The sequence below is a fragment of the Salvelinus fontinalis genome, chromosome 1 (assembly GCF_029448725.1).
Source record: "Salvelinus fontinalis isolate EN_2023a chromosome 1, ASM2944872v1, whole genome shotgun sequence".
NCBI classification, from domain to species: Eukaryota; Metazoa; Chordata; class Actinopteri; order Salmoniformes; family Salmonidae; genus Salvelinus; species Salvelinus fontinalis.
The window spans coordinates 18,752,091-18,779,770 of record NC_074665.1 but is presented as its reverse complement, the minus strand read 5'-3'; the positions used below and the strand labels follow the sequence as shown (position 1 = coordinate 18,779,770).

Genomic DNA, 27,680 nt, shown 5'->3' with positions numbered 1-27,680 from the left:
CTCCAGTTAGCTACCAATGCAGTGCATACAATGTGGTGAATGGTAAACTATAAGAGAGATTTCTAGTAGCTATGTTTACTATGATATTAGCTAATATGGTGATAATGATGTAGGCTATGTGTAGCAGTTAGCGGTTATGGTATAAAGGTTTAGCTTTTAGAGGTGTTTTTGCCTGGTCACAGACAGTTGTTGTATTGTGCATTGAAGTCCACAAGCAAAGGCAAAAGGTGAGGGGAGGAATTATACAAGGAGCAAAGTGATGATGCTGTATGCATGTGGCTGCTATGAAAGTAAACTGTGTGTGTGGGTGATCAGGGGTGTATTCATTCCGCCGATTCAGTTGAAAAAAAAATTCTTAAACGGAAGCAAAAGGAACAAAACCCGGGATAGACCTATCTGAATTTGCCCAATAGAAACTCTCCTCAAAATGGAACGTTTTGCAACCGTTTGGACTAATAATTACACCCCAGATCAGCTAGATGCAGGCAAGAGTGTGCAAGGCGGTATTGAATGTGTTACTGCTGTCACCTTGATCACTCCAACTTGTCTCTTGACATGTGCACCTACATTAGAAACTTTAATTTGTAGGCTAGGTTGAAGCAACCTCATGATGGGTAAATGGAAAATTTGAGTATCATGTACACACAGTGCCGTGCTATTGAATTTGACATATGAAATGATCACCAGTCAACTATTGATCTTACAGTATCCGGTATTCATCGATGTACAGTCGGATATTCATCACCACTTACATTTGGTTTACCAAGCGTTGTGGACATGGTGTTTAGAGAGTATAACTGCATAATTTATTCTCACGTGTTGAGAGGAGTGCAGGAGGAGGGGGGCATCCAGCCAGGGTGGAGGTTAACAAGTTCCTCCTGTTCGCGCACATGAGTCTGGGGTCTGTCCCAAGCCTGCACACCCCCCCATCTGCGCAGACTTTTCACTTATCCCTAAACGTTTTTGATGCCAGAATACATGCAGGATCAAAGGTTCTGTAGTGGATTGTGAGGTCACTTAATGGCACAGAACAGATACTGTGTACGTTTTGATTAATGAACAGGGAGCTGCAAACGACTTGACCGAACTATGCAACTGAACAACAGCTGGATGTGTGTGACTTAAAGGTAAGAAGCTTATTATTGCTGAATCTAAGAAACTGTGGGGGAAATTATGTTTAAAAATATATATTTTTTCGAAGCTTTTTACTGTGTGTATTAATTCCCATTGATTGTTTTTCAAACATTTGTAGCGACGCAGCCAAGAGCCTTTGATGTTCAAGTAGCCTATTGGAGCTTTCACCGATGATGATGAGACCGAAACGTATTCTATCAGAACAAAATGTAACAGTCTCCAAAATGGTTGATTCTGCTGAACCGTTGCATGCTTACTGATTCACAAGTGTTGTATTATATAAACTGTAGATTATTGCAGTCTTTAAGATAACACAAATAACAAAAAGAGAAAGGAACTACATGGGTCAGTGTGTTTTACACGTTTCCCCTCTCCACGTTTTTCACAACTGTTGCATCTCGTCATGAAGAAATGTGGCGAACATTTCTACACTCATTTAACTTGCAGATGTAAGGCTAACTGGTTTTCAAAAGAACGTGCATGTAATTCAAGAGACGTAAAAGTAGCTCATTTGTTTAGGGGGATATTTCATTACGGACCCAGTCCAAATTGTCGACATTTCAGCCGCGTGATCCACCATACAATGTCACCCCTCTGTGACCTATCCATTGACATATTTTGTCTATATTGTGCTAGATATCCTTGGGTGATTTTATATTTTCTGCAGCCTTAATTATACGAGTCTCAAACATATTGTTGGATAACATACACTACCGGTCAAAGGTTTTAGAACGCTTACTCATTCAAGGTTTTTAAATGTTATTACTATTTTCTACATTGTAGTATAATAGTGAAGACATCACAACTATGAAATAACACGTATGGAGTTATGTACTAACCAAAAAAGTGTAAAACAAATGAAAATAAATGTTGTATTTGTAGTTCTTCAAATAGCCACCCTTTGCCTTGATGACAGCTTTGCACACTCTTGGTATTCTCTCAACCAGCTTCATGAGGTTGTCACCTGGAATGCATTTGAATTAACAGGTGTGCCTTCTAAAAAATTATTTGTGGAATTTCTTTCCTTAATACGTTTGAGCAAATCAGTTGTGTTGTGACAAGGTAGGGGGTATACAGAAGATAGCCCTATTTGGTAAATGACCAAGTCCATATTATGGCAAGAACAGCTCAAATAAACAAAGATAAATGACAGTCCATCATTACTTTAAGACATGAAGGTCAGTCAATACGGAAAATTTTAAGAACTTTTAAAGTTTCTTCAAGTGCAGTTGCGAAAACCATCAAGCGCTATGATGAAACTGGATCTCAGGAGGACCACCACAGTAATGGAAGACCTAGAGTTAACTCTGCTGCAGAGGATACGTTCATTAGAGTTACCAGCCTCAGAAGTTCAAGTTTCAGACACAACTCAACATCAACTGTTCAGAGGAGTCTGTGTGACTCAGGCCTTCATGGCTCGATTTGCTGCAAAGAAACCACTACTAAATGACACCAATTAAAAGAAAATACTTGCTTGGGCCAAGAAACATGAGCAATGGACATTAGACCGGTGGAAATTTGTCCTTTGGCCTGGAATCCAAATTGGAGCTTTTTGGTTCCAACTGCCGTGTGTTTGTGAGATGCGGTGTGGGTGAACGGATGATTGCCGTGTGTATTTCCCACCGTAAAGCATGGAGGAGGAGGTATTATGGCGTGGGAGTGCTTTGCTGGTGACACTGTCTGTGACTTATTTAGAATTCATAGCACACTTAACCAGCATGGCTACCACAACATTCTGCAGCAGTACGCCATCCCATCTGGGTTGGGCTTAGTGGGACTATCAAATGTAACTAGCCAAGTCAGTTAAAAACAAATTCTTATTTACAATGACGGCCTACCCAGGCCAAACCCGGATGACGCTGGGCCAATTGTGCACCGCGCTATGGACTCCCAATCACAGCCAGATGTGATACAGCCTGGATTCGAACAAGGAGCTGTATTGACATCTCTTGCACTGAGATGCAATGCCTTAGACTGCCGTGCCACTTGAGAGTCCAGGAAGGATTGTGATGAAGTGCTGCATCAAATGACCTGGCCTCCACAATCCCCCGACCTCAACCAAATTGGGATGGTTTGGGATGAGTTGGACCACAGAGTGAGGGAAAAGCAGCCAACAAGTGCTCACCAACAAGTGCTCACAAATCATGACAAAAACAAAGTGATTAACTAGTCAGAACTAGCCAATGGCAATGCAGATTACACAGTAAGCAACCAATCGATTAAACACAGGATATGACATCATGGAACACCCTGCTTCTTGGCTTCTAGAAACATTTTATAAACACAAATTAACAAACTTAGTTTTGAAACACATTCCTGGTGAAGTTGGTTGAGAGAATGCCAGGAGTGTGCAAAGCTGTCATCAAGGCAAAGGGTGGCTATTTGAAGAATCTCAAATATAAAATATATTTTGATTTGTTTAACACTTTTTTGGTTACTACATGATTCTATGTGTTATTTCATAGTGTTGATGTCTTCACTTTTATTCTACAATGTAGAAAATAGTAAAAAAAAAAAGAAAGAAAAACCCTTAAATGAGAAGGTGTTCTAAAACTTTTGACCGGTAGTGTGTATTCACGTATACATTTCAAGCGCAATATGGAATGTTCAGACATCCTCTGAACTTGATATCCTACTCAAAACTTTGCTGACTACATGTCTTAAGGTCAACAAAACAATGATAAACAAACAAGGCATGAAATTATCGTCTTTTTTGATCAAATCAGCTAAATTTAGATGGACAGTTTCTCCACAGTAGGCTATGTAAGATCTAGTTATAGTTGGGATTTAATGAACTCAAAGGGATATCGGATTTTAATCTCTCTGCTGTGCAATAATGTAGAGGTGGCCTTGGTGAACCAGCAGCCTGGTCTCATAGACTAGATGTAACATGGTAAACGTAATTCTGAGATACTCAAATTAGTATGATATGTTACGTTTGGTATCATGCGAACGTCTGGCAACCCAAAGATTGTGTACTCGAATCTCATCATGGACAACTTCAGCATTTTAGCTAATTAACAACTTTGGAATTACTTACTACTTTTGAGCTACTTTTTAACTACTTACCATATTAGCTAACCCTTCCACTAACCTTAACCCTTTAACCTAACTCCTAACACTAACCTTAACCCCTAACCCTAATATCTGGCCTAGCTAACGTTAGACACCTAGCTAACATTAGCATTAGCCACCTAGCTAACGTTAGCCTCAACAAATTGTAATGTGTAACATATCATGAATTTTGCAAATTGTAACATATTTTATGAATTTCAATTCATAACATATTGTACGAATTACAATTCCTAACATACTATAATATTAATTGTAATTTGTAACATATCATACAAAATGGATGATGGATATCCACAAATTAATACATACTATACGAAATGTCACATATCATACTTACATTTAATATCTTACGTTTACCCCTTAGTCCAGTTTGGAACCAGACATGTGGCTGACATAGGCTCAGCAGCTGGAACAATGAAACTATACAATTAGCCTTTATGGAGTCAAAAAATGATTCAACTTTATATCCTCCACATTCTTAGTTTAAAAAGTTATTTATTTATTTAGTTTCCATACAAAGATATCATAGATATAGTGTGTTTGGTATCAGACTGAAATTCTGATTTAAAGGAAAATACCACTGGTACTTTTTTCATTATTACATTGTTGATACAGTCGCAAAATGTTTTGCATGTCAGCAGTCCAGTTTTCAAGATATAGAATTTTCAAGATGCAAAGTGATGATGATGCATTTTGCATCATGTGATTGGTGACCCCCCCCCCCCCCCCCAAAAAAAATACGAAATATAGTTTTTGAGTGGATTTGTCCTTTACGTACTGACATTAACTGACATTCATCAATCAAAACATGATTGTCGTTTGTTGCTACATGCTTAAGTACATTTCAGAGAATTCCTGTTAAAATAATGGAGGGTAGCCAAGTCAAGTTCCTAATGGAACCAAAGCTGAAGAAATGTGTTTCTATAGGAAGTGTTTTAGAGCAGCACATGCCACGAGCTCAGAGAGGTCACAATAGCAGAAGGCAGCTAGGGTCTGAAGTTAATATTGTAATCGCCCCGAGTTATCCCTGACACCCTGGCAGTAAACACATCCTCTCATGGACTCCTATGTCAATAACCCTGTCACCTCACTGTTCTGCTTGGGCTGGGGGAGTAAAGTATTTCAACACGCACATCAACAGTGACTCGTCTTGTTTGTAGGCTGAGTCCTCAACAAATGCTGAATGGGCCGGACACGTTTCAGACCCAGACCCAGAGAAAATGTCTGAGGTGTTTTTGTTGATGCCTGTTAATGATTCCGAGCCGCCTTTTGACCTATTCATAGAGTCTTAGCTAGTATATGTGCTTCTCCCTGTGTTCTACAACAGTGTAACTGAAGTGAACTGAACAGCCTCTTCAACAACCAGTGCAATCCCATGCTGGGTGTGACTGTGTGAGGCTGTCTGTCTGCGAGGTGTCCCTGGGTCTTGACTGAGAACAGGAGAAAAACAGAGGGAACCGAAAAAGGATCTGAGCATGGTTCATGCTGTGGCTATGGCTCAGGTGAAAAAGAGGCCAGCGGTCCCCTCTCCTGATGGGGGCTGGGGCTGGATGATTGTGGCCGGCTGCTTCTTGGTCACTGTCTGCACACGTGCCGTCACCAGGTAAGTCTGGCAGGAAGAGAGGGTCATGGAGTTCCCCTGGCTTGGTCCTGACACAACTCTGAGAACTGTGGAATGATAAACCTGTGTGTTTATTTTACAGTATAAGTGGGCGTCCCATCAAATCAGACTATTAGCTTATTATTTTACGTGTTTGAGTACAGTTAAGTTTGTGGGGCACGTTATAATATCAAACAAAACTTAACCATACTATCAGGTATGAAGGTAAGATGCAGATGCAGACCATGTCGAATAAACAATAGTTTAATATTCCAACAGGGGCAGGAAATAGACAGGACAAGGCAGGTAGGGGTCAGTAAACCAGAGGTGGGGCAATGGTACCGGGCGGCGGGCAGGGTCAGGGTAAAGCAGAGGTCGGTAATCCAGAGGGGGGTACAGGTCGGCAGGCAGGATCAGGGGCAGGCAGAGTGGTCAGGCAGATGGGCTCTGAATCAGGACAGGCAAGGGTCAAAACCAGGAGGGTGAGAAAAGAGAGACTGAAAAAAGCAGGAGCTGAGACACAAAACGCTGGTTGACTTGAACAAACAAGACAAATTGGCAACAGACAAACAGAGAACACAGGTATAAATACACAGGGGATAATGGGGAAGATGGGCGACACCTGGAGGGGGGTGGGGACAATCACAAAGACAGGTGAAACAGATCAGGGTGTGACAGTACCACCACCTGGGGTCCTACCTGGGCACATACCTGGATGACCGGGGTGTAGCGCTGAAAATCCGCAATGAGGCCTGTGTCCAGGATATCCCTGGCGGGGACCCAGCACCTCTCTTTCGGGCCATAACCCTCCAGGTCAACAAGATACTGGAGCACCCAGCCCTGATGACGAACCTTCAGGAGACGCCTCACCGTGTAAGCCGGTTGGCCGTCGATGAGATGGGGGAGAGGGTTGGACCTGGAAACGGGAGACAAAGGGCTGTAAGACATGGGTTTGACTCTGACCATATGAAATGTGGGATGTACACAAAGGGTACGGGGCAACAGAAGATGAACAGCAGAGGGGCTAATGATCTTGGAGATGGGGAACGGGCCGATAAACCGGGGAGAGAGTTTGCGGGATTCCACCCGGAGGAGCAAATCCCGGATGGATAGCCTTACCTTCTGCCCGAGACGATACCGGGGATCTGATGGCGATCCGCTTGTTGTCTATACCTGGAGGTGGTCTTGAGGAGGGCCGACCGGGCTCTCCTCCAGGCATGACGACAGTGGCGGACAAACATCTGGGCAGAAGGTATGCCGACCTCCTCTTCTTGCTCAGGGAAGAGCGGAGGCTGATACCCCAGGGAACACTCAAATTATGATATGCCCGTGGCAGACCAGGGAAGGGTGTTGCGGGCGTGTTCCACCCACACCAGCTGCTGGCTCCAGGTGTTGGGGTTTGGTGGAGACCAGGCAGCTCAGGGTGGTCTCGAGGTCCTGGTTGGCTTGCTCCGACTGGGGGTGGACCCCGGAGGACAGGCTGGCCAATGACCCAATGAGGGTGCAGAACGCCTTCCAGAACCGGGATGAGAACTGAGGGCTGCGGTCGGAGACCATGTCCATGGGCAGTCCATGGATCCGGAAGACGTGCCACACCATGTCCTGGGCCGTCTCCTTGGCAGAGGTAACTTGGAGAGAGGAATGAAGTGGATGGCCTTGGAAAAGTGATCCACCACGGTCAGGATGGTGATGTGCCATCAGACGGGGGGGAGACCTGTGACAAAGTCCAGGGAGAGGTGAGACCAGGGAGCTTGTCGAGGGGTCTTGTTCCGTGCACAGACCGTGCAGGTGGCGACAAAGGTGGTGACGTCCGGAAACATGGTAGGCCACCAAAGTGTCCGCCGGGAGCCCGGGTGGCAGGCAAGCCTGGAGGAATGGGCCCACTTCTGGACCGCGGAGTGGAGAGCATCAGGCACGAACATCCGGTTATCTGGACCCCCTCCAGGGTTCGGCTGGGACCGCTGCGCTTCCCGAACCTGTTTCCCAATACCCCAGCTGAGTGCCATCACCAGGCACGAGGTGGGAAGGATGGTCTTGGGCTCCGGGGTGGTAGCCGTGGGGTTATAGCGGCGAGACAGGGCATCCGCCTTGACGTTCCAGCACAGCCCATCTCGCCTGCCTGGAGTTTTTGTGGTTGGTCCAAACATCGTAATTCATCTCCGTGCAGGTGAGGCAGTGGGAAAAGAAGGTGCAGGGATGCAGCTTAAGTTCCAGGGTAGAACGTTGAGACAGAACAGCCCCCACTCCGACATCCGAAGCGTCGGCATCCACCACTAACTGATGGAAAGGGGTCTGGATGAAGCAGGACCGGAGCCGTGTTGAAGCGGTGTTTAAGGTCCCGGAACGCCCAGTCCGCGGCCGTGGACCACGTGAACGGAACCTTGGTAGAGGTGAGGCCAGGGGGAGGCCAGGGCTCTGTAACCCCGGATAAAGCAGTGATAAAAGTTGGTGAACCCCAGGAAGCATTGCAGATGCACACTGGACGTAGGCTGAGGCCAATCCACCATCGCTTTCACCTTCTCGTGGCGCTCCCAGCAGAGATGATGTAGCCCAGAAAGGGAATGGTGGAGCCATGGAACTCACACTTTTCCGCCTTAACAAACAACTGTTTCACCAGAAGGCGCTGGAGAACCTGCCAGACATGGAGCACGTGTTCTTCGGGGGAGCGGGAGAAGACAAGTATGTCATCAATGTAGACGAAGAGGAACCTGTTCAGCATGTCGCGGAGAACATCATTCACCAGATCCTGGAACATGGCAGGGGCGTTGGTGAGGCCAAAGGGCATGACCAGATATTCATAGTGGCCGCTGGCCGTGTTGAAAGTTGTCATCTACTTGTCCCGCTCTCGTATCCACACCAGGTGGTAGGTGTTACGTAGATCCAGTTTGGAGAACACAGTGGCCCCCTGGAGCGGCTCAAAGGCCGAAGAAATAAGTGGTAGCAGATAACAGTTCTTTACAGTGATGTCATTGAGTCCCCGGTAGTCAATGCATGGGCGCAGGGTCTTGTCCTTCTTCTCCACATAGAAGAACCCTGCGCCAGCTGGAGAGGAGAAGGGATGGATACATCCAGTAGCTAGGGAGTCCCCAATGTAGTCCTCAATAGCCTTGGTTTCAGGTCCCGACAGCGAGTACAGACGCCCCCGGGGCGGTGTGGTGTTAGGGAGAAGGTCAATCCCCCAGTCATAGGGGCGGTGTGGTGGAAGTAGCCCGGGACTTGCTGAACACCTCCCGGAGATCCTGGTACTCCGTGGGAACGGAAGAAAGACCTGGAACAGTGCCTCGGCCCTCCTCGGTGACTCTTGAGGACGGTCGGGAAATCTCCGGTGCTCTCGGCCACGGGACCGTCGAGGTCTTCCAGGATGACTCGGAGGAGAGTTGGAATCCCTGGACGTGCGAGTGAAATCGAATTTCCTCTCCATCCGTCGTTCCCGCAATCGCCCATCAATGCGGATGGTCAAAGCGATGAGGGAGTCAAAATCTGTGGGTAACTCCCGAGCTGCAAGCTTGTCCTTAACATCCTCTGAGACGCCATGCAGGAACATGTCGAACAGTGCTTCCGGGTTCCACGTACTCTTCGCTGCCTATGTACGGAAATCCACCGCATAGTCGGCCACAGTATGGGAATCCTACCGGAGCTGGATTAGCTTCCGTGCAGCTTCTCTCTGAGACCGAGGCATCAAAGTCCTTCCTCACCTCTCCCATGAACCCCTCCATGCTCGCACATATGGCCGGCTGCTGTTCCCATACAGTGGTAGCCCAGGTGAGAGCCCTTCCAGACATCAGCGTGATGAGGTAGGCTATTTTGGAGCGATCAGAGGGGAAGGAGGAGGGCTGAAGCTTGAAAATGAGGGTACACTGAGCTATAAACGCCCGACACGTGCTCGGCTCTCCATTAAAGCATTCCGGCTCCCGGGAAGGTGAAGTGGCCAGTGGGACGGCACTGCTATCTGCCGAGTTGCTGAGGGGTATGAAGTGTGGTAGGCTGCCCCCCAGACGACCCGCGGAATTGCTCCAGCAGCATGTCCAAATCAAATCAAATTGTATTAGTCACATGCGCCGAATACAGCAGGTGTAGACCTTACAGTGAAATGCTTACTTACCCCCAACCGACAGTGCAGTTTTAAAAATATGGATAAGAATAAGAGATAAAGTAACAAGTAATTAAAGAGGAGCAGTAAAAAATAACAATATATCCAGGGGGTGCCGGTACAGAGTCAATGTGTGGGGGCACCGGTTAGCTGAGGTAGTATGTACATGTAGATAGAGTTAATTAAAGTGACTATGCATAGATGAGAGGGGCAATGTGAATAGTCTGGGTAGCAATTTCACAAGATGTTCAGGAGTCTTATGGCTTGGGGGTAGGAGCTGTTTAGAAGCCTCTTGGACCTAGACTTGGCTCTCCGGTACCGCTTGCCGTGTGGTAGCAGAGAGAACAGTCTATGACTGGTGTGGCTGGAGTCTGACAATTTTCAGGGCCTTCCTCTGACACCGCCTGGTATAGAGGTCCTGAATGACAGGAAGCTTGGCCCCAGAGATGTACTGGGCCGTTCGCACTACCCTCTGTAGTGCCTTGCGGTCGGAGGCCGAGCAGTTGCCATGCCAGGCAGTGATGCAACCAGTCAGGATGCTCTCGATGTTGCAGCTGGAGAACCTTTTGAGGATCTGAGGACCCATGCCAAGTCTTTTCAGTCTCCTGATGTGGAATAGGTTTTGTCGTGCACACTTCACAACTGTCATGGTGTGTTCGGACCATGTTAGTTTGTTGGTGATGTGGACACCAAGGAACTTGAAGCTCTCAACCTGCTCCACTACAGCCCCATCGATGAGAATGGAGGCGTGCTCGGTCATCCTTTTCCTGTAATCACAATCAATCAGGTTGTTGTCCTGGCAATACACACGGCCAGGTCTCTGACCTCCTCCCTATAGGCTGTCTCTTTGTTGTCGGTGATCAAGCCTACTACTGTTGTGTCATCGACAAATTGAATGATGGTGTTGAGAATCGTGCCTGGCCGTGCTGTCATGAGTGAACAGGGCATACAGGAGGGGACTAAGCACGCACCCCTGAGGGGCCCCTGTGTTGAGGATCAGCGTGGCGGATGTGTTGTTACCTACCCTTACTACCTGGGGGCGGCCCGTCAGGAAGACCAGGATCCAGTTGCAGAGGGAGGTGTTGAGTACCAGGGTCCTTAGCTTATTTTTGAGCTTTGAGGGCACTATTGTGTTGAACGCTGAGCTGTAGTCAATGAATAGCATTCTCACATAGGTGTTTGTTCAGTCCAGGTGGGAAAGGGCAGTGTGGAGTGCAATAGAGACTGCATCATCTGTGGATCTGTTGGGGCGGTATGCAAATTGGAGTGGGTCTAGGGCTTCTGGGATGATCGTGTTGATGTGAGCCATGACCAGCATTTCAAAGCACTTCATGGCTACAGATGTGAGTGCTACAGGTCTGTATTCATTTAGGCAGGTTACCTTAGCGTTCTTGGGCACAGGCACTATGGTGGTCTGCTTAAAACATGTTGGTATTACAGACTCGAACAGGGAGAGGTTGAAAATGTCAGCGAAGACACTTGCTAGTTGGTCAGCGCATACTCGCAGTACACGTCCTGGTAATCTGTCTGACCCTGCAGCCTTGTGAATGTTGACGTGTCTAAAGGTCTTCCTGTACAGCTGGTGCTCTCATGCATGTTTAAGTGTTATTTGCCTCGAAGCGAGCATAGAAGTAGTTTAGCTCGTCCGGTAGGCTCGTGTCACTGGGCAGCTCTCGGCTGTGCTTCCCTTTGTAGTCTGTAATGGTTTTCAGGCCCTGCCACATCCGACGAGCGTCAGAGCCGGTGTAGTACGACTCGATCTTAGTCCTATATTGACGCTATGCCTGTTTAATGGTTCGTCGGAGGGCATAGCGGGATTTCTTATAAGCTTATAAGGTTTAGAGTCCTGCTCCTTGAAAGCGGCAGCTCTAGCCTTTAGCTCAGTGAGGATGCTGCCTGTAATCCATGGTTTCTGGTTGGGGTATGTATGTATGGTCACTGTGGGGACGACGTCATCAATGCACTTATTGATCAAGTCAATGACAGATGTGGTGTACTCCTCAATGCCATTGGAGGAATCCCGGAACATATTCCAGTCTGTGCTTGCAAAACAGTCCTGTAGCTTAGCATCTGCTTCATCTGACCACTTTTTTATTGATCTAGTCACTGGTGCTTCCTGCTTTAATTTTTGCTTGTAAACGGGAATCAGTAGGATATAATTATGGTCAGATTTGCCAAATGGAGGGTGAGGGAGAGCTTTGTATGCATCTCTGTGTGTGGAGTATAGGTGGTCCAGCGTAATTTTCCCTCTGGTTGCAAATTTAACATGTTGATAGAAATTAGGTTAAACTGATTTAAGTTTCCCTGCATTAAAGTCTCCGGCTACTAGGCGCGCCGTCTCTTGGTGAGCGTTTTCTTGTTTGCTTATGGCGGAATACAGCTCATTCAATGCTATCTTGGTGCCAGCCTCTGACCGTGGTGAGATGTAAACAGCTACAAAGAATATAGACGAAAACTCTCTCGGTAGGTAATGTGGTCTGCAGCTTATCATGAGAAACTCTACCTCAGGCGAGCAATGGCTCAAGACTTCCTTATATATCGTGCACCAGCTGTTGTTTACAAAATACATAGACTGCTGCCCCTTGTCTTACCAGATGCCTCTGTTCTATCCTGCCGGTACATCGTATAACCAGCCAGCTGTATGTTGATATTGTTATTGTTCAGCCACGACTCCGTGAAGCATAAGATGTTACCGTTTTTAACGTCCCGTTGGTAGTTTAATCTTCCTAATAACTCATCCATTTTATTGTCCAAAGATTGCATGTTTGCGAGCAGAATTGAAGAGAGTGGAGGTTTATTCGATCACCTCCTACTCCTCAGAAGGCAGCCTGCCTTCCGGCCTATCTTTCTCCGCATCCTCTTCATGCAGATCACTGGGGTTGGGGCCTGTTCCCGAGGGAGCCATATATCCTCGGACTCGTCAGAGTCGTGAAAGAAGAAAAAGGATTCTGCTAGTCCGTGGTGAGTAATCGCAGTCCTGATGTCTAGAAGTTATTTTCGGTCATAAGAGACGGTACATTATGTGCAAAAATACAAAAAAATGAGTTACAAACAACGCAGATAAATGAACAAAAAAACACAATCAGTTGGGGACACGTAAAACGTCTGCCTTCTGCTCCGGTGTCCAGTCATGGTGCTCAGCCAACGTTTGGACCCCCTCCATCAGCCCACTAAGCAATTCCTCGTGCCTACCAATGGAGGCTCCTTGGGAGGAGATGGCGTTGCGCAACTGGTCCGGGTCTGCTGGGTCAGTCATGGCCAGTTCGTACTCTCAGGTATGAAGGTAAGACCCAGATGCAGACCGCGTCGAATAAACAATGGTTTAATATTGCAACAGGGGCAGGCAATAGACAGGACAAGGTAAACCAGAGGTGGGGCAAAGGTATCGTGCGGCAGGCAGGCTCAGGGTCAGGGTAAGGCAGAGGTCGGTAATCCAGAGGGGGGGCAAAGGTACAGGTCGACAGGAGGGTCAGGATCAGGTGCAGGCAGAGTGGTCAGGCAGGTGGGCTCGGAGTCAGAACATGCGAGGATCAAAACCAGGAGGGCGAGAAAAGAGAGACTGGAAAAAGCAGGAGCTGAGAAACAAAACGCTGGTTGACTTGAACAAACAAGACGAACGGCAACAGACATAAAGAGAACACAGGTATAAATACACAGGGGATAATGGGGAATATGGGCGACACCTGGAGGGGGGTGGAGACAATCACAAAGACAGGTGAAACAGATCAGGGTGTGACTCAAACTTGATGCAGGCTATCCATCCACTCTATAATGGTGGGCTATGTATTTAGTGTATGAGGTGAAGGGTATTCAAAAATCCGTATTATCTTACACAGAAACATTGTACATCCTTTTCAATACAATTATTTTCAAACAATAGCATGGTTATAGTATGATAAAAATGTTATTACATATGATGTAATGTTTATTTTATATGATGTGGGACTGGGAAAAAAAATGCTTGTAACGTAAATAACGTTATAAACCATTTCTAATACTTTTAAAATATCAGTTCTGTTCGGAAACAGTAAAGATCACTTTTGTTTTCGGTTCTGTTCCCTGAACCGGTTCTAAAACGTGTATGTAATATACATTACCAGTCAAAAGTTTTGACACACCTACTTATTCAAAGGTTTTTCTACATTTCTGCAATGATAGTGAAGACATCAAACCATATGGAATCATGTAGTAACCACAAAAGTGTTAAACAAATCAAAATATATGTTATATTTGAGATTCTTCAAAGTAGCCACCCTTTGTCTTGATAAAAGCTTTGCATACTCTTGACATTCTCTCAACCAGCTTCATGAGGTAGTCACCTGGAATGTATTTCAATTAACAGGTGTGCCTGTTAAAAGCAAAGGGTGGCTACTTTGAAGAATCTCAAATATAAAATATATTTTGATTTGTTTAACACTTTCTTAGTTACTTCATGATTCCATACGTGTTATTTCATAGTTTTGATGTTTTCTCTATTATTCTATAATAATAGAAAAAAGTTAAAATAAGGAAAACCCTTGAATGAGTAGGTGTGTCCAGACGTTTGACTGGTACTGTAGGTCAACTCTATATATAGTGCAACTTGGACTCAGTATGACATGAGAACAAGACTTACTAAAGTGACAAGAGGTATCTTTTGCCATCCCACTCTCCAGTTCAGGTTACACTGGGTGCCTGGTAAACAACCTGCAGGTCAGTAGCAGGTCTTCAGTATAGGACTACAGTGAAGCACTACAAACCCTGACTGAGGATGGTTGTGTTTGAACATTTCCTCTAAAATGTAGTTTTTCAAGGTTTCACAATGTTTCAAGTTTTGTTACCGAGTGTACCCTCTAGAGTCTAAGCCCTGTCTAAGCTATAGGAGGAGGGTTCTAAGCTAACATATGGAATTATTTTAAGATGGTCATACCAAAGATCATTTAGCTATTTGATTTTGAATTTTAAAACCCCTCAAGGTATAAAAAAATATATATACAAAAATGATTGAATGAAACATTGAATTTGGCATTTCTGCTATTAACCAATATAAACCCATTGAATAACCGATTCACTACATGGAAGTTTGTTCTGAACTGTCTGTCTTATATCTGAGAGAGGCGAATGAGAAGACTGATTTTCGGGATGTCTCATGGACTGAAAAACACACTAGCTCTGCCACCTTTAATTGCAGATGCTGAAGGGCAATATTGGCAGATGCAGTGGATTGAGATGCAGCAAAAATATACATATCTCTAGTTAAACAGGCGGATTTTGATGGGGACATTTTGTATTATGTTAATTGGATTTCCTCGGGAGCGCGACCATTATAGGTCAAGGGTTAAATGGGGTTTAATGAATTGCTTTACTGAAAAAAAGAGTTCAGTCAGGTTGCCTGTTGGGTGAGGGATAAAGAAGGAGATTATAGTCTCACATTTCCATCATGCAATCCTTTGTGTAGAATAGAATTAGAAAACAATCAAACAAGGAAGAGCATGTTTGTCCCTCCAACATTATTCAATAATTTGTAAACTGATTTTGCCTGCTCAGATCGTCACCTTCAGCCTTTACCCTATTGCACGTTGTGACTCTGCCAGAGATAATTTAAAGTAGTAATTGGTCAGAATTGGAAGGAATGGGGGAAATTCCACCAAGGGTTTGAAAGTAACCCAATGTAATAAATCTAGGCAATGAACTCCTGTTCCTCTGCTTTCTCGATATGCATCAGTGATCCTGAGGTTCTTTTAGGTCTGGTGAGTGAGTTTAAACCCCTAAATCTGCTGTAGCAGACAGCGTGTGTACATGTTTCTGTGTGTGCGCGTGTGAGGAAACAGCAGGCTGACGGAGGCCTGCCGTGTATTAGGTCCCCCACGTACTCTGGCCAGTGCTGGAGAGGACGTGAAGATCAGATGGCCGTCACATTCACACTGAGTGACTTGTCCCGTATCGTCTGCATGGTGCTAGTCCTGTACAGTTTGTACAGGTGCAGCCTTGCTGCAGACTCGGACGGAGGAGCTTGTGGCTCATTAACCCCCAAGCAGGCGTTCTTCCCACACGTCTCAGGCTTTTTACAGCTCTCCCCTCAGCTCCATGATTACACAATTCATTACAATTGCATCACTCCCTCTGACCACTCAGGTCATCACCATGTCTAGCTGGAGAAGAGTAATTACATAATTGAAGAAACCTCAGTGTGTTCCGAGAACATGTGCTGTATACACTCAGAAGTGTATGTACCACAGGAGGTTGGGGAGGACAGACTAGTGGTAATGACTGGAGCAGAATCAGTGGAATGGTGTCAAATACATGAATACATGTTTGATGCCATTCCATTTTCTCCGTTATGGCCATTATTATGAGCCGTTCTCCCCTCAGCAGTCTCCTGTGGTGTATGTGTGTGTGTGTGCACCATTGTAGCGTGTCAAATTTGTGTCAAAACAAACCACTAGGAAAAATATACCTATTTGAAATGTGCAAGATGGTTGTTATTTGTCATGATTTTGCTTCATCTTGAGCCTTTTCTTCTGTTCCAGATGCATCTCCATCTTCTTTGTGGAGTTTCAGATGCACTTTGGAGCAGACTATTCAGGGACAGCCTGGATCCACAGTCTGGTGGACTGCACCACTATGCTGTGTGGTAAGTCATCATGGCCCTCAGTCAAGTGCTGCTTCAGCAACAGTGATCTGGTTTCACGCTGGGCCTGGCATTGGCTTGCAGCGCGTGGTCTAGACAGGTTGCTCAATGCCCAGGGTAGTGATAAAATGAATTTGGTTCATTGGATGTAAACATAAAAGCTGTTGAAGGACTAAGGAGAAGTTAACTCAGTTTGACAACTAAAACAACTAGGTGTGATATTTGGTGCATCATTTCACTTCCAATTAGGACACATGACCAATCAATCAAATGTATTTATAAAGCCCTTCTTTTATTAGCTGATGTCACAAAGTGCTGTACAGAAACCCAGCCTAAAACACCAAAGAGCAAGCAATGCAGTCGTGGAAGCACGGTGGCTAGGCAAAACTCCCTAGAAAGGCTGGAACCTAGGAAGAAACCTAGAGAGGAACCAGGTTATGAGGGGTGGCCAGTCCTCTTCTGGCTGTGCCGGGTGGAGATTATAACAGAACATGGCCAAGATGTTCAAATGTTCATAGACGACCAGCATGGTCAAATAATAATAATCACAGTAGTTGTAGAGGGTGCAACAGGTCAGCACCTCAGGAGTAAATGTCTGTTGGCCTTTCATAGCCGATCACTCAGAGTATCTCTACCGCTCCTGCTGTCTCTAGAGAGTTGAAAACAGCAGATCTGGGACAAGGTAGCATGTCCGGTGAACAAGTCAGGGTTCGACAGCCGCAGGCAGAACAGTTGAAACTGGAGCAGCAGTACGACCAGGTGTACTGGGGACAGCAAGGAGTCATCAGGCCAGGTAATCCCGAGGCATGGTCCTAGGGCTCAGGTCCTCCGAGAGAAAGAGAGAGAAAGAGAGAGAGAGAGAGAAAAAAGAGAGAGAGAGAGAAGGAGAAAAAGAGAGAATTAGAGAGAGCATACTTAAAATTCACACAGGACACTGGATAAGACAGGAGAAATACTACAGATATAAGACTGAAGACAATGTCATGTAAATGTGCTTTTTACAATCACACAGCAAAGTTACAGTATGCTTCAGTTGATAAAGTCACAAGCCGCTGACAGGCAGTGTGTAACTCAGCCAACCCATCGGTCAGTTTTAGCTGCTTCTTCTAGATTGGGATGTTTAACCCCTCTTATGTGGGAAAGTAGTGATGTTTTGGCTCTTTTAGTTAGTCTCACCCAACTCTCCAGGATACACAGCTTTCTCTCATCTCCACCATGGAAATCTTTCTTGGATCTTTTGGACATGTTGATTGCCCTTTAAAAACCTTTTTGGTTGAAGGCATAGGATTGTTTCTTGTTAGTTTGTACACATTAGTGCAGTAGTATTTAAGAACAAAGTACTGACAATCCCTTGTCTGACTAAAGTAGACAGAGAGAGGAGGTTGCTTCTTTCCCTGTCGATTTAGCTCTTGAGAGAACAATGTTAACAACACACAGGGAACATCTTGAAATACCAAAACAGTTACAACACTATGATCCCAACACATATGGAGTTTGTTTATTTTGCTTGCACCCAGTGAAATGTGACACTATGATAGAGACGGCAAAGGCATGTAAAAATAGACCTTTATGCTGACTCGTATCAGCCTTTATCAATACTGACTTAGGTAGCATGTTTAGGCCGGCGTATGCCAAGGCCAGTCAGCATAGGTCACAGAGGACTGCTGCGGATCACAAACCCCTCTCATGGTCTTGTATTAACTCACAGTATCAATGGTCCAAAGTGACACACATTTCAGTAAATGTTAACTTGCAACTATTTAATATGTGTTGAAACTAGCAGTGGGGTATCTTTTTGGAGCTGAACTTTTTGCTGAATTGGTGCTACTCCCTCTGTTCCTGTATCTGCACGTGTTTGTTCATGTCGAGGTGTGAGAGCTGTGTTAAAAGTCAAGAACTGGTTTGTCCTCATATTACCCCCTGCACTATGACACATAAGTGTATGTGTATTTTTCCCCTGCTGATTTTTACTCAGCACATTACTCATCATATTTTTAAAATCAGAGTACAAGATGTACTTGGCATTGTACACCAACCTCAAATCATTCATGATACACCTTTCTTTGGCAGAGGTAAAATAACTAAGAACATACTGTACTGAGTTTTGTAAGACTGTGTTCCGGAAACTATGTGCTCGGATCCAGTAACTCTAGTGGTACGAAACATTATATTCACAGTTTGCAATGTAACAATTTGAATAAGAGCGTTCAGAGCTAAATCCATGACGCCACCTCATTAGTTATCTTACTGCCCCCCAAAAAACATAAATGTGAAAACACAGAGTTTCAGCCCGAGCCTGATATTCTGAGAATTGATTAGGGCAGCCGGGACTTGGTTTAGGCTTCCACAACCTTGTAGACTATGTGGCAGTTGCTGTGGTGAAACAGAAAGAGAACGTGCGTCTGTAGCCTATCATTTTCTCTGCTCTGATAGACAACATGCAACTATCTCCATCGTTGCACTTTAACATGTATCTAAAATGATTTAATATGCCTTTTAGTTGTCTTTTTTTCTTATAGGATTGTTCTGGTATGCAACATTATTTGCGGTTGAATATATGGCACGTTGTTGGCGGTAGAATGATGGCCTATAGAGCGCAGACGCGAACGCATCTGCGGTTTGATAAAAAACAGACAGTAGCACATTTAAAACCAACTAAAATCTGTTCGGGGACATCCATATTGTCGATATAGTCTACCCTAACCAACCCATACAGTATATGCATAATAATGCAGTCCACAGTCAAAGATGATAGGCCTGCTAGAGTTTGTTTCAGTAGCCTAGACCAATATTTACCAAACACCTCTTAAATCGGTGTGCTTTTCTGTTTTGTTGCCGTGCGTAATATGCGGTAGGGCAATATATTGTACAAACGTTACGCCACAATCATGTTTTGTAATTTAGGCTTGGGCTCATACATTTTTTTTTATGTAGGGCTCTGGTAGGGTCTCATAAAATATGTTTTATGTTGGGGCTCTGGTAGGGTCGGGCTTGCATTGTCCGACCAGATCAAAGCTCTTTGCCTATGGCATTTTTTTTTCTCATGCGTTCCGGTACCTCAGAGCCACCAAGCCATCCCCTCTCACGAGCACTGACTGTACTACTGTAGTGCAGCAGACAATCCCATATTAACATGTGTACTTTGTTGTGATTGACAGCTCCTCTAGGCAGCTTCATTGGGAACCGTCTGTCCTGCCGCATTGCTGTGATCCTTGGTGGCTTTCTGTCCTCCATCGGCCTGGTCCTCAGCTCTTTCGCTACCAGCCTGGAGTACCTGTACCTCACCCTGGGGGTCCTCACAGGTGGGTCGCCCCCAATAACTGTACAGTGCATTCGGAAAGTATTCAGACCCCTTGAGTTTTTCCATGGTACAGCCTTATTCAAAATGTATTAAATAGTTTTTCCCCCTCATCAGTCTACACACAATACCCCATAATGACAAAGCAAAAACATTTTTAGTGTGTTTTTAGTGTGCAAATGTATCATTTAAAAAAAACTGAAATATGACATTAACATAAGTATTCAGATCCTTTACTCAGTACTTTGTTGAAGCACCTTTGGCACGATTACAGCCTCAGGTGTTCTTGGGTATGACACCACATGCTTGGCACACTTGTACTTGGGGAGTTTCTCCCATTCCTCTCTGCAGATCCTCTCAAGCGCTGTCAGGTTGGATGGGGAATGTCGATGCACAGCTATTTTCAGGTCTCTCCAGAGATGTTCATCCGGGCTCTGGCTGGGTCACTCAAGGACATTCAGAGACTTGTCCCGAAGCCAGTCCTGCATTGTCTTGGATGTGTGCTTAGGGTCTTTGTCCTGTTGGAAGGTGAACCTTCGACCTAGTCTCAGGTCCTGGGCGCTCTGGAGCAGGTTTTCATCTAGGATCTCTCTGTTCTTTGCTCCGTTCATCTTTCCCTTGATCCTGACTAGTCTCCCAGTCTCTGCCACTGAAAAACAGCATGATGCTGCCACCACCATACTTCACCATAGGGATGGTATTGGCCAGGTGATGAGCGGTGCCTGGTTTCCTTCAGACGTGAAGCTTGGCATTAAGGCCAAAGAGTTCAATCTTGATTTCATCAGACCAGAGAATCTTGTTTCTCATGGTCTGAGAGTCCTTTAGGTGCCTTTTGGCATACTCCAAAAGTTTGGCCGGGCGGCCAGCTCTAGGAAGAGTCTTGGTGGTTCCAAACTTCTTCCATTTAAGAATGATGGAGGCCACTGTTTTGTTGGCGACCTTCTATGCTGCAGACATTTTTTGGTACCCTTCCCCAGATATGTGTCTAATTTAATCCATTTTAGAATAAGGCTGTAATGTAACAAAATGTGGAAAATGTGAAGGGGTCTGAATACTTTCCCGAATGCACTATATATACACTGCTCCAAAAAATAAAGGGAACACTTAAACAACACAATGTAACTCCAAGTCAATCACACTTCTGTGAAATCAAACTGTCCACTTAGGAAGCAACACTGATTGACAATAAATTTCACATGCTGTTGTGCAAATGGAATAGACAAAAGGTGGAAATTATAGGCAATTAGCAAGACACCCCCCAAAACAGGAGTGATTCTGCAGGTGGTGACCACAGACCACTTCTCAGTTCCTATGCTTCCTGGCTGATGTTTTGGTCACTTTTAAATGCTGGTGGTGCTCTCACTCTAGTGGTAGCATGAGACAGAGTCTACAACCCACACAAGTGGCTCAGGTAGTGCAGTTCATCCAGGATGGCACATCAATGCAAACTGTGGCAAAAAGGTTTGCTGTGTCTGTCAGCGTAGTGTCCAGAGCATGCAGGCGCTACCAGGAGACAGGCCAGTACATCAGGAGACGTGGAGGAGGCCGTAGGAGGGCAACAACCCAGCAGCAGGACCGCTACCTCCGCCTTTGTGCAAGGAGGTGCACTGCCAGCGCCCTGCAAAATGACCTCCAGCAGGCCACAAATGTGCATGTGTCAGCATATGGTCTGGGGTCTGAGGATCTCATCTCGGTACCTAATGGCAGTCAGGCTACCTCTGGCAAGCACATGGAGGGCTGTGCGGCCCCACAAAGAAATGCCACCCCACACCATGACTGACCCATCGCCAAACCGGTCATGCTGGAGGATGTTGCAGGCAGCAGAACGTTCTCCACGGCGTCTCCAGACTCTGTCACGTCTGTCACATGTGCTCATGTGCTCAGTGTGAACCTGCTTTCATCTGTGAAGAGCACAGGGCGCCAGTGGCGAATTTGCCAATCTTGGTGTTCTCTGGCAAATGCCAAATGTCCTGCACGGTGTTGGGCTGTAAGCACAACCCCCACCTGTGGACGTCGGGCCCTCATACCACCCTCATGGAGTCTGTTTCTGACCGTTTGAGCAGACACATGCACATTTGTGGCCTGCTGGAGGTCCTTTTGCAGGGCGCTGGCAGTGCACCTCCTTGCACAAAGGCGGAGGTAGCGGTCCTGCTGCTGGGTTGTTACCCTCCTACGGCCTCCTCCACGTCTCCTGATGTACTGGCCTGTCTCCTGGTAGCGCCTGCATGCTCTGGACACTACGCTGACAGATACAGCAAACCTTTTTTCCACAGTTCGCATTGATGTGCCATCCTGGATGAACTGCACTACCTGAGCCACTTGTGTGGGTTGTAGATTCCGTCTTATGCTACCACTAGAGTGAGAGCACGGCCAGCATTCAAAAGTGACCAAAACATCAGCCAGGAAGCATAGGAACTGAGAAGTGGTCTGTGGTCACCACCTGCAGAATCACTCCTGTTTTGGGGGGGGTGTCTTGCTAGTTGCCTATAATTTCCACCTTTTGTCTATTCCATTTGCACAACAGCATGTGAAATTTATTGTCAATCGGCGTTGCTTCCTAAGTGGACAGTTTGATTTCACAGAAGTGTGATTGACTTGGAGTTACATTGTGTTGTTTAAGTGTTCCCTTTATTTTTTTGAGCAGTGTATATATATATATGAATTGACAAAGCCATCAAACATGTGACACCATTCATTCCTATGAGAAGACTCAATAGCGCATTTGAAGCCAAGGAAGTTGGTTGAGATGGCGTCTCATGTAGGAGGTTTATGTGGACACAACATGTGCAGTTTGAGTTAATCCAGGAAGTGACGTTGCAGGCTAGCTCAGTGCTGTCCCCTTTAAAGTGCTTAAATCCAATGTATTATTATTATTATTATTATCATTAGGGCCCCTATAAATCATGCAAATCATGTAATTCAGGGACAAAAGTGATGCCCTAGTATGTCTCATAAAAATAAAATAAAAACCTTATTGTCTTTCGATTTACAGGTATTGGATTTGCCCTCTGCTACACCCCTGCCATAGCCATGGTGGGCTCATATTTCTGTGAGAGGAAAGCCCTGGCATACGGGATCGCCATGTCAGGCAGTGGCATCGGGACCTTCATCCTGGCCCCTGTCGTCCAGATGCTCATAGAGCACTACTCATGGCGTGGGGCCCTGCTCATCCTAGGTGGTGTCGTTGCCAACCTGTGTGTTTGTGGGGCATTACTGCGCCCAATCACTCTGAAAGAAGAAGAGGAGGCTCATGGTCCAGTCGCGTTGGACACTGAGTGTGGATATGGGGTGAAAGCTCCGGTGGTAAGCATGTTAGAGGAATCACTGGCGATCAACAACAACAACAACAGCCACCGCTGCTTCTGCTTCCAGTCCATGCAGGAGTACTGCTTCCTGCTCATGCCTGACTTCCTGATGCTGGCAGTGAGCTTCTTGTTCCTAGCCAGTGGCTGCAGCCTGCCTTTCGTCTACCTGGTTCCGTATGCACTGGACGTGGGTGTGAGCCACCACCAGGCCGCCTTCCTCATGTCCATCCTGGGGGTCATTGACATCGTGGGGAACATCACCTTCGGCTGGCTCGTAGACAGGAGGTAAACCAAAGTTTTAAAGATGTTGTTCCATTGAGTATGCCAACACAATATAGGTATTTTCATTCCATGAATAGTGCCTCCGTCACCTTTGCTCTTTAATAGGCCGGCCTTCCTTTATTCGGACTAGAAGACAGGTTTAAAACATACCTTTATTAGGACCGGAAGACAGGTTCAAAACATACCTTTATTAGGACCGGAAGACAGGTTCAAAACATACCTTTATTAGGACCAGAAGACAGGTTCAACCTTTATTTGGACCAGAAGACAGGTTCAACCTTTATTAGGACCGGAAGACAGGTTCAAAACATACCTTTATTAGGACCGGAAGACAGGTTCAACCTTTATTTGGACCAGAAGACAGGTTGAAAACGTACCTTTATTAGGACCGGAAGACAGGTTTAAAACATACCTTTATTTGGACCAGAAGACAGGTTCAAAACATACCTTTATTAGGACCGGAAGACAGGTTCAACCTTTATTTGGACCAGAAGACAGGTTCAAAACGTACCTTTATTAGGACTGGAAGACAGGTTTAAAACATACCTTTATTAGGACCGAAAGACAGGTTTAAAACATACCTTTATTCAGACCGGAAGACAGGTTCAACCTTTATTTGGACCAGAAGACAGGTTCAAAACGTACCTTTATTAGGACCGGAAGACAGGTTTAAAACATACCTTTATTAGGACCGGAAGACAGGTTCAACCTTTATTAGGACCGGAAGACAGGTTCAAAACATACCTTTATTCAGACCGGAAGACAGGTTCAACTTTTATTTGGACCAGAATACAGGTTCAAAACGTACCTTTATTAGGACCGGAAGACAGGTTTAAAACATACCTTTATTAGGACCGAAAGACAGGTTTACAACATACCTTTATTAGGACCAGAAGACAGGTTCAACCTTTATTTGGACCAGAAGACAGGTTCAAAACGTACCTTTATTAGGACCGGAAGACAGGTTCAAAACGTATCTTTATTAGGACTGGAAGACAGGTTCAAAACGTACCTTTATTAGGACCGGAAGACAGGTTTAAAACATACCTTTATTAGGACCGGAAGACAGGTTCAAAACATACCTTTATTAGGACCAGAAGACAGGTTCAACCTTTATTTGGACCAGAAGACAGGTTCAAAACGTACCTTTATTAGGACCGGAAGACAGGTTCAAAACGTACCTTTATTAGGACCAGAAGACAGGTTCAAAACGTACCTTTATTAGGACCGGAAGACAGGTTCAAAACGTACCTTTATTAGGACCGGAAGACAGGTTCAACCTTTATTAGGACCAGAAGACAGGTTCAAAACGTACCTTTATTAGGACCGGAAGACAGGTTCAAAACGTACCTTTATTAGGACCGGAAGACAGGTTCAACCTTTATTAGGACCGGAAGACAGGTTTAAAACATACCTTTATTAGGACCGGAAGACAGGTTTAAAGCATACCTTTATTAGGACCGGAAGACAGGTTCAACCTTTATTTGGACCAGAAGACAGGTTCAAAACGTACCTTTATTCGGACTGACAGGCAGGTTCAAAACATACCTTCATATGGACTGGAAGACAGGTTCAAAATGTACCTTTATTTGGACCGGAAGACAGGTTCAAAACGTACCTTTATTCGGACTGACAGGCAGGTTCAAAACATACCTTCATATGGACTGGAAGACAGGTTCAAATCGTACCTTTATTTGGACTGTAAGACAGGTTAAAATGGTACGTTTATTTGGAACGAAAGACAGGTTCAACCTTTATTTGGACTGGAAGACAGGTTCAAAACATACCTTTAATGGGACTGGAAGACAGGTTCAAAACATACCTTTATTTGAACCGGAAGACAGATTCAAAATGTACCTTAATTTGTTGCGTTGTCTCTTTCTTTAGGTCTTTGTGTGAAAATCAGAAGCTATGCATTAACATAGATATGGGTCCAGCCTTTTCTTATCCAGTAAAGATTCATATTCAGAGTGTTTAACAGTCACATGTAGTGTTTTCAGTCGTTTCTTGTAATCTCACCTTTTGGTGAACTGTTTGTCACCCAGTTTTACCCTAACGAAATGGAGCTGTTACCCAATTGTATCTTGAAGATAAAGCTGGTTTCCTCTGACAAGCTATTGGATGTTAAGCCGCCAATCGTTCAGATGGTCAACATGAAAAATCTGTGTTTTTAGACTGATTGTGTCCACTGTTTTTCTCACCCCCAGGTGCCTGAAGAAGTATCGTAATGTGTGCTACATGATCGCAGTGGGCATGGAGGGACTGTGCTGCCTCTTCATCCCTCTCCTGCGGACGTTCGCCCTGCTGGTGCCTTTCTCTGTGTTTTATGGGTACTTTGATGGCGCCTACGTTGCCCTCATACCTGTGGTGACCTCGGACATTGTGGGGACACATAACCTCTCCTCCGCCCTAGGGATTGTCTACTTCCTACATGCCATCCCTTACCTGCTCAGCCCTCCAATAGGAGGTAAGTACTAACCAATCGTAGAACAGGAGGTGTACAAAAGAGATAGCGATAAATGTCTCCCCGTTGTTTGCTGAACACAAAAGTGGTCTTTATGAAAGCTTTTAGTGGTACAAGACCACATTTGCAAGTTGTAAACAATTAGTAGACATTTAACTTTTTTCTGGACCTCCCATATACTCCCTCTGATCAAGTAGAGCAAAGCCTGCTGGTCTCTTTGAACTAATTCAACAGAAAACAATCTCACTTACAGTAACCTTATGTAATTCTAAAGTGACCCAATTATTCAGTCCTGATTCTGAAATGATTTGTAGTTGCTGACTAAACCTATTCCTGGACTAAAAATCTATTTCAATGGAGAACTTCCATCTGTGTCTGGGAAACTGGCCTGAAGAGTACACCATTGATGTTTCATTGGTCAATTAATGACCAATGTTGCAAAAGTTTACCTTTGGATGATAATGTTTTGTCAAGGGTGTATCTTGGTATGAACAATACACCATCAATTGGTCAATTAATGACAAAAGTTGCATGTTCACATGACGTTACTTTGAAAATATTGTTTCATGGATGCACAAATGTTACATTAAGTGCAGCAATAGTTTGTTAAATTACCTACCAGTGTACTTTTACTGAATAAAATGATTAATTATGAATGTATTAACACATGCATTAGTCAGTAAGTCCACAAGACATGCGTTTTTTTCTTCCATCCATCAAGTGAAAGCCAAAGTGAATGTTCATACCTCATTCCTCCTCCTCCTCCCTCTGCAGGCTGGCTGGTTGACACCACAGGCACCTACACGGCCACCTTCTTCCTCAGTGGCTTTGCCCTCATCTCCAGCTCCCTGGTCATCAGCACGGCGACGGGGATACGCCACTGTCGCAGGACCCAAAAGCACAGAAACAAAAATAAAAACACAGACCCCAAACAGGAGCCTTGCCGATCAGACTTCTACACAGCCTCAAGTAAAGATGTGAACCCTTCAGTCAACACAGCAAATTCTTAACATTGGACGCTTTTATGTAATTATGCATTTGTTTTGTTAGAATACCAAAGTACATTGAAGATTATGAGAAACGGTCATCAATTGGTACACATAATCTAGCGTGATAGTTCAGAATTGGGAATGACTTTCCTCAGATGCTAAATGGACACTAAATGGAAGGTAAATAATTCTGCTGTAACCAGATAAACTTTAGCCAAAATATGGACTTAAAATAATCTCTCTATCGTGCCTGTGATGTTATTGCACATTTTATGTGCCTTTCTCTTTCAGGGTTGACATGACTGCCAATTTAAATGTAACTAAGGAAGCTGTCATCAAGGCAAAGGGTGGGTACTTTGAAGAATCTCAAATCTCAAATATATTTTGATTTGTTTAACACTTTCTTGGTCACTACATGATTCCATATGTGTTATTTCATAGTTTTGATGTCTTCACTATTATTCTACAATGTAGAAAATAGTAAAAAAAATAAAGAAAAACCCTTGAATGAGTAAGTGTACTCAAACTTTTGACTTGTACTGTATATATATGGCAGCATTTGCGCAAAACTGAAAGCACGAACCATTGCTTTTAATCAGGGCAAGGTGACCGGAAACATGACCGAATACAAACAGTGTAGCTATTCCCTCCGCAAGGCAATCAAACAAGCTAAGTGTCAGTATAGAGACAAAGTAGCGTCGCAATTCAACGGCTCAGACACGAGAGGTATGTGGCAGGGTTTACAGTCAATCACAGACTACAAAAGGGAAACCAGCCCCCGTCGCGGACCACCATATCTTGCTCCCAGACAAACTAAACAACTTCTTTGTTTA

The 27,680-nt window shown here is 44.9% G+C and overlaps 1 protein-coding gene across 2 annotated transcripts; it reads left to right on the top strand.

Annotated features, from left to right (window-relative positions):
* The first annotated feature begins 868 nt into the window (after positions 1-868).
* On the top strand, positions 869-27,373 carry LOC129829768 (monocarboxylate transporter 12-B-like). Of its 2 annotated transcripts, XM_055891713.1 has the most exons (7): positions 869-1,127; positions 5,537-5,812; positions 16,409-16,512; positions 19,668-19,811; positions 22,800-23,397; positions 25,602-25,861; positions 26,633-27,373. In XM_055891713.1, the coding sequence occupies exons 2-7, from the start codon at positions 5,685-5,687 to the stop codon at positions 26,866-26,868; spliced, it is 1,470 nt and encodes a 489-aa protein (XP_055747688.1). In that variant the 5' UTR covers positions 869-1,127; positions 5,537-5,684; the 3' UTR covers positions 26,869-27,373. The 2 variants fall into 2 exon arrangements, with proteins under 2 accessions (XP_055747688.1, XP_055747769.1); XM_055891794.1 differs by lacking the exon at positions 5,537-5,812.
* The last annotated feature ends 307 nt before the right edge of the window (positions 27,374-27,680 follow it).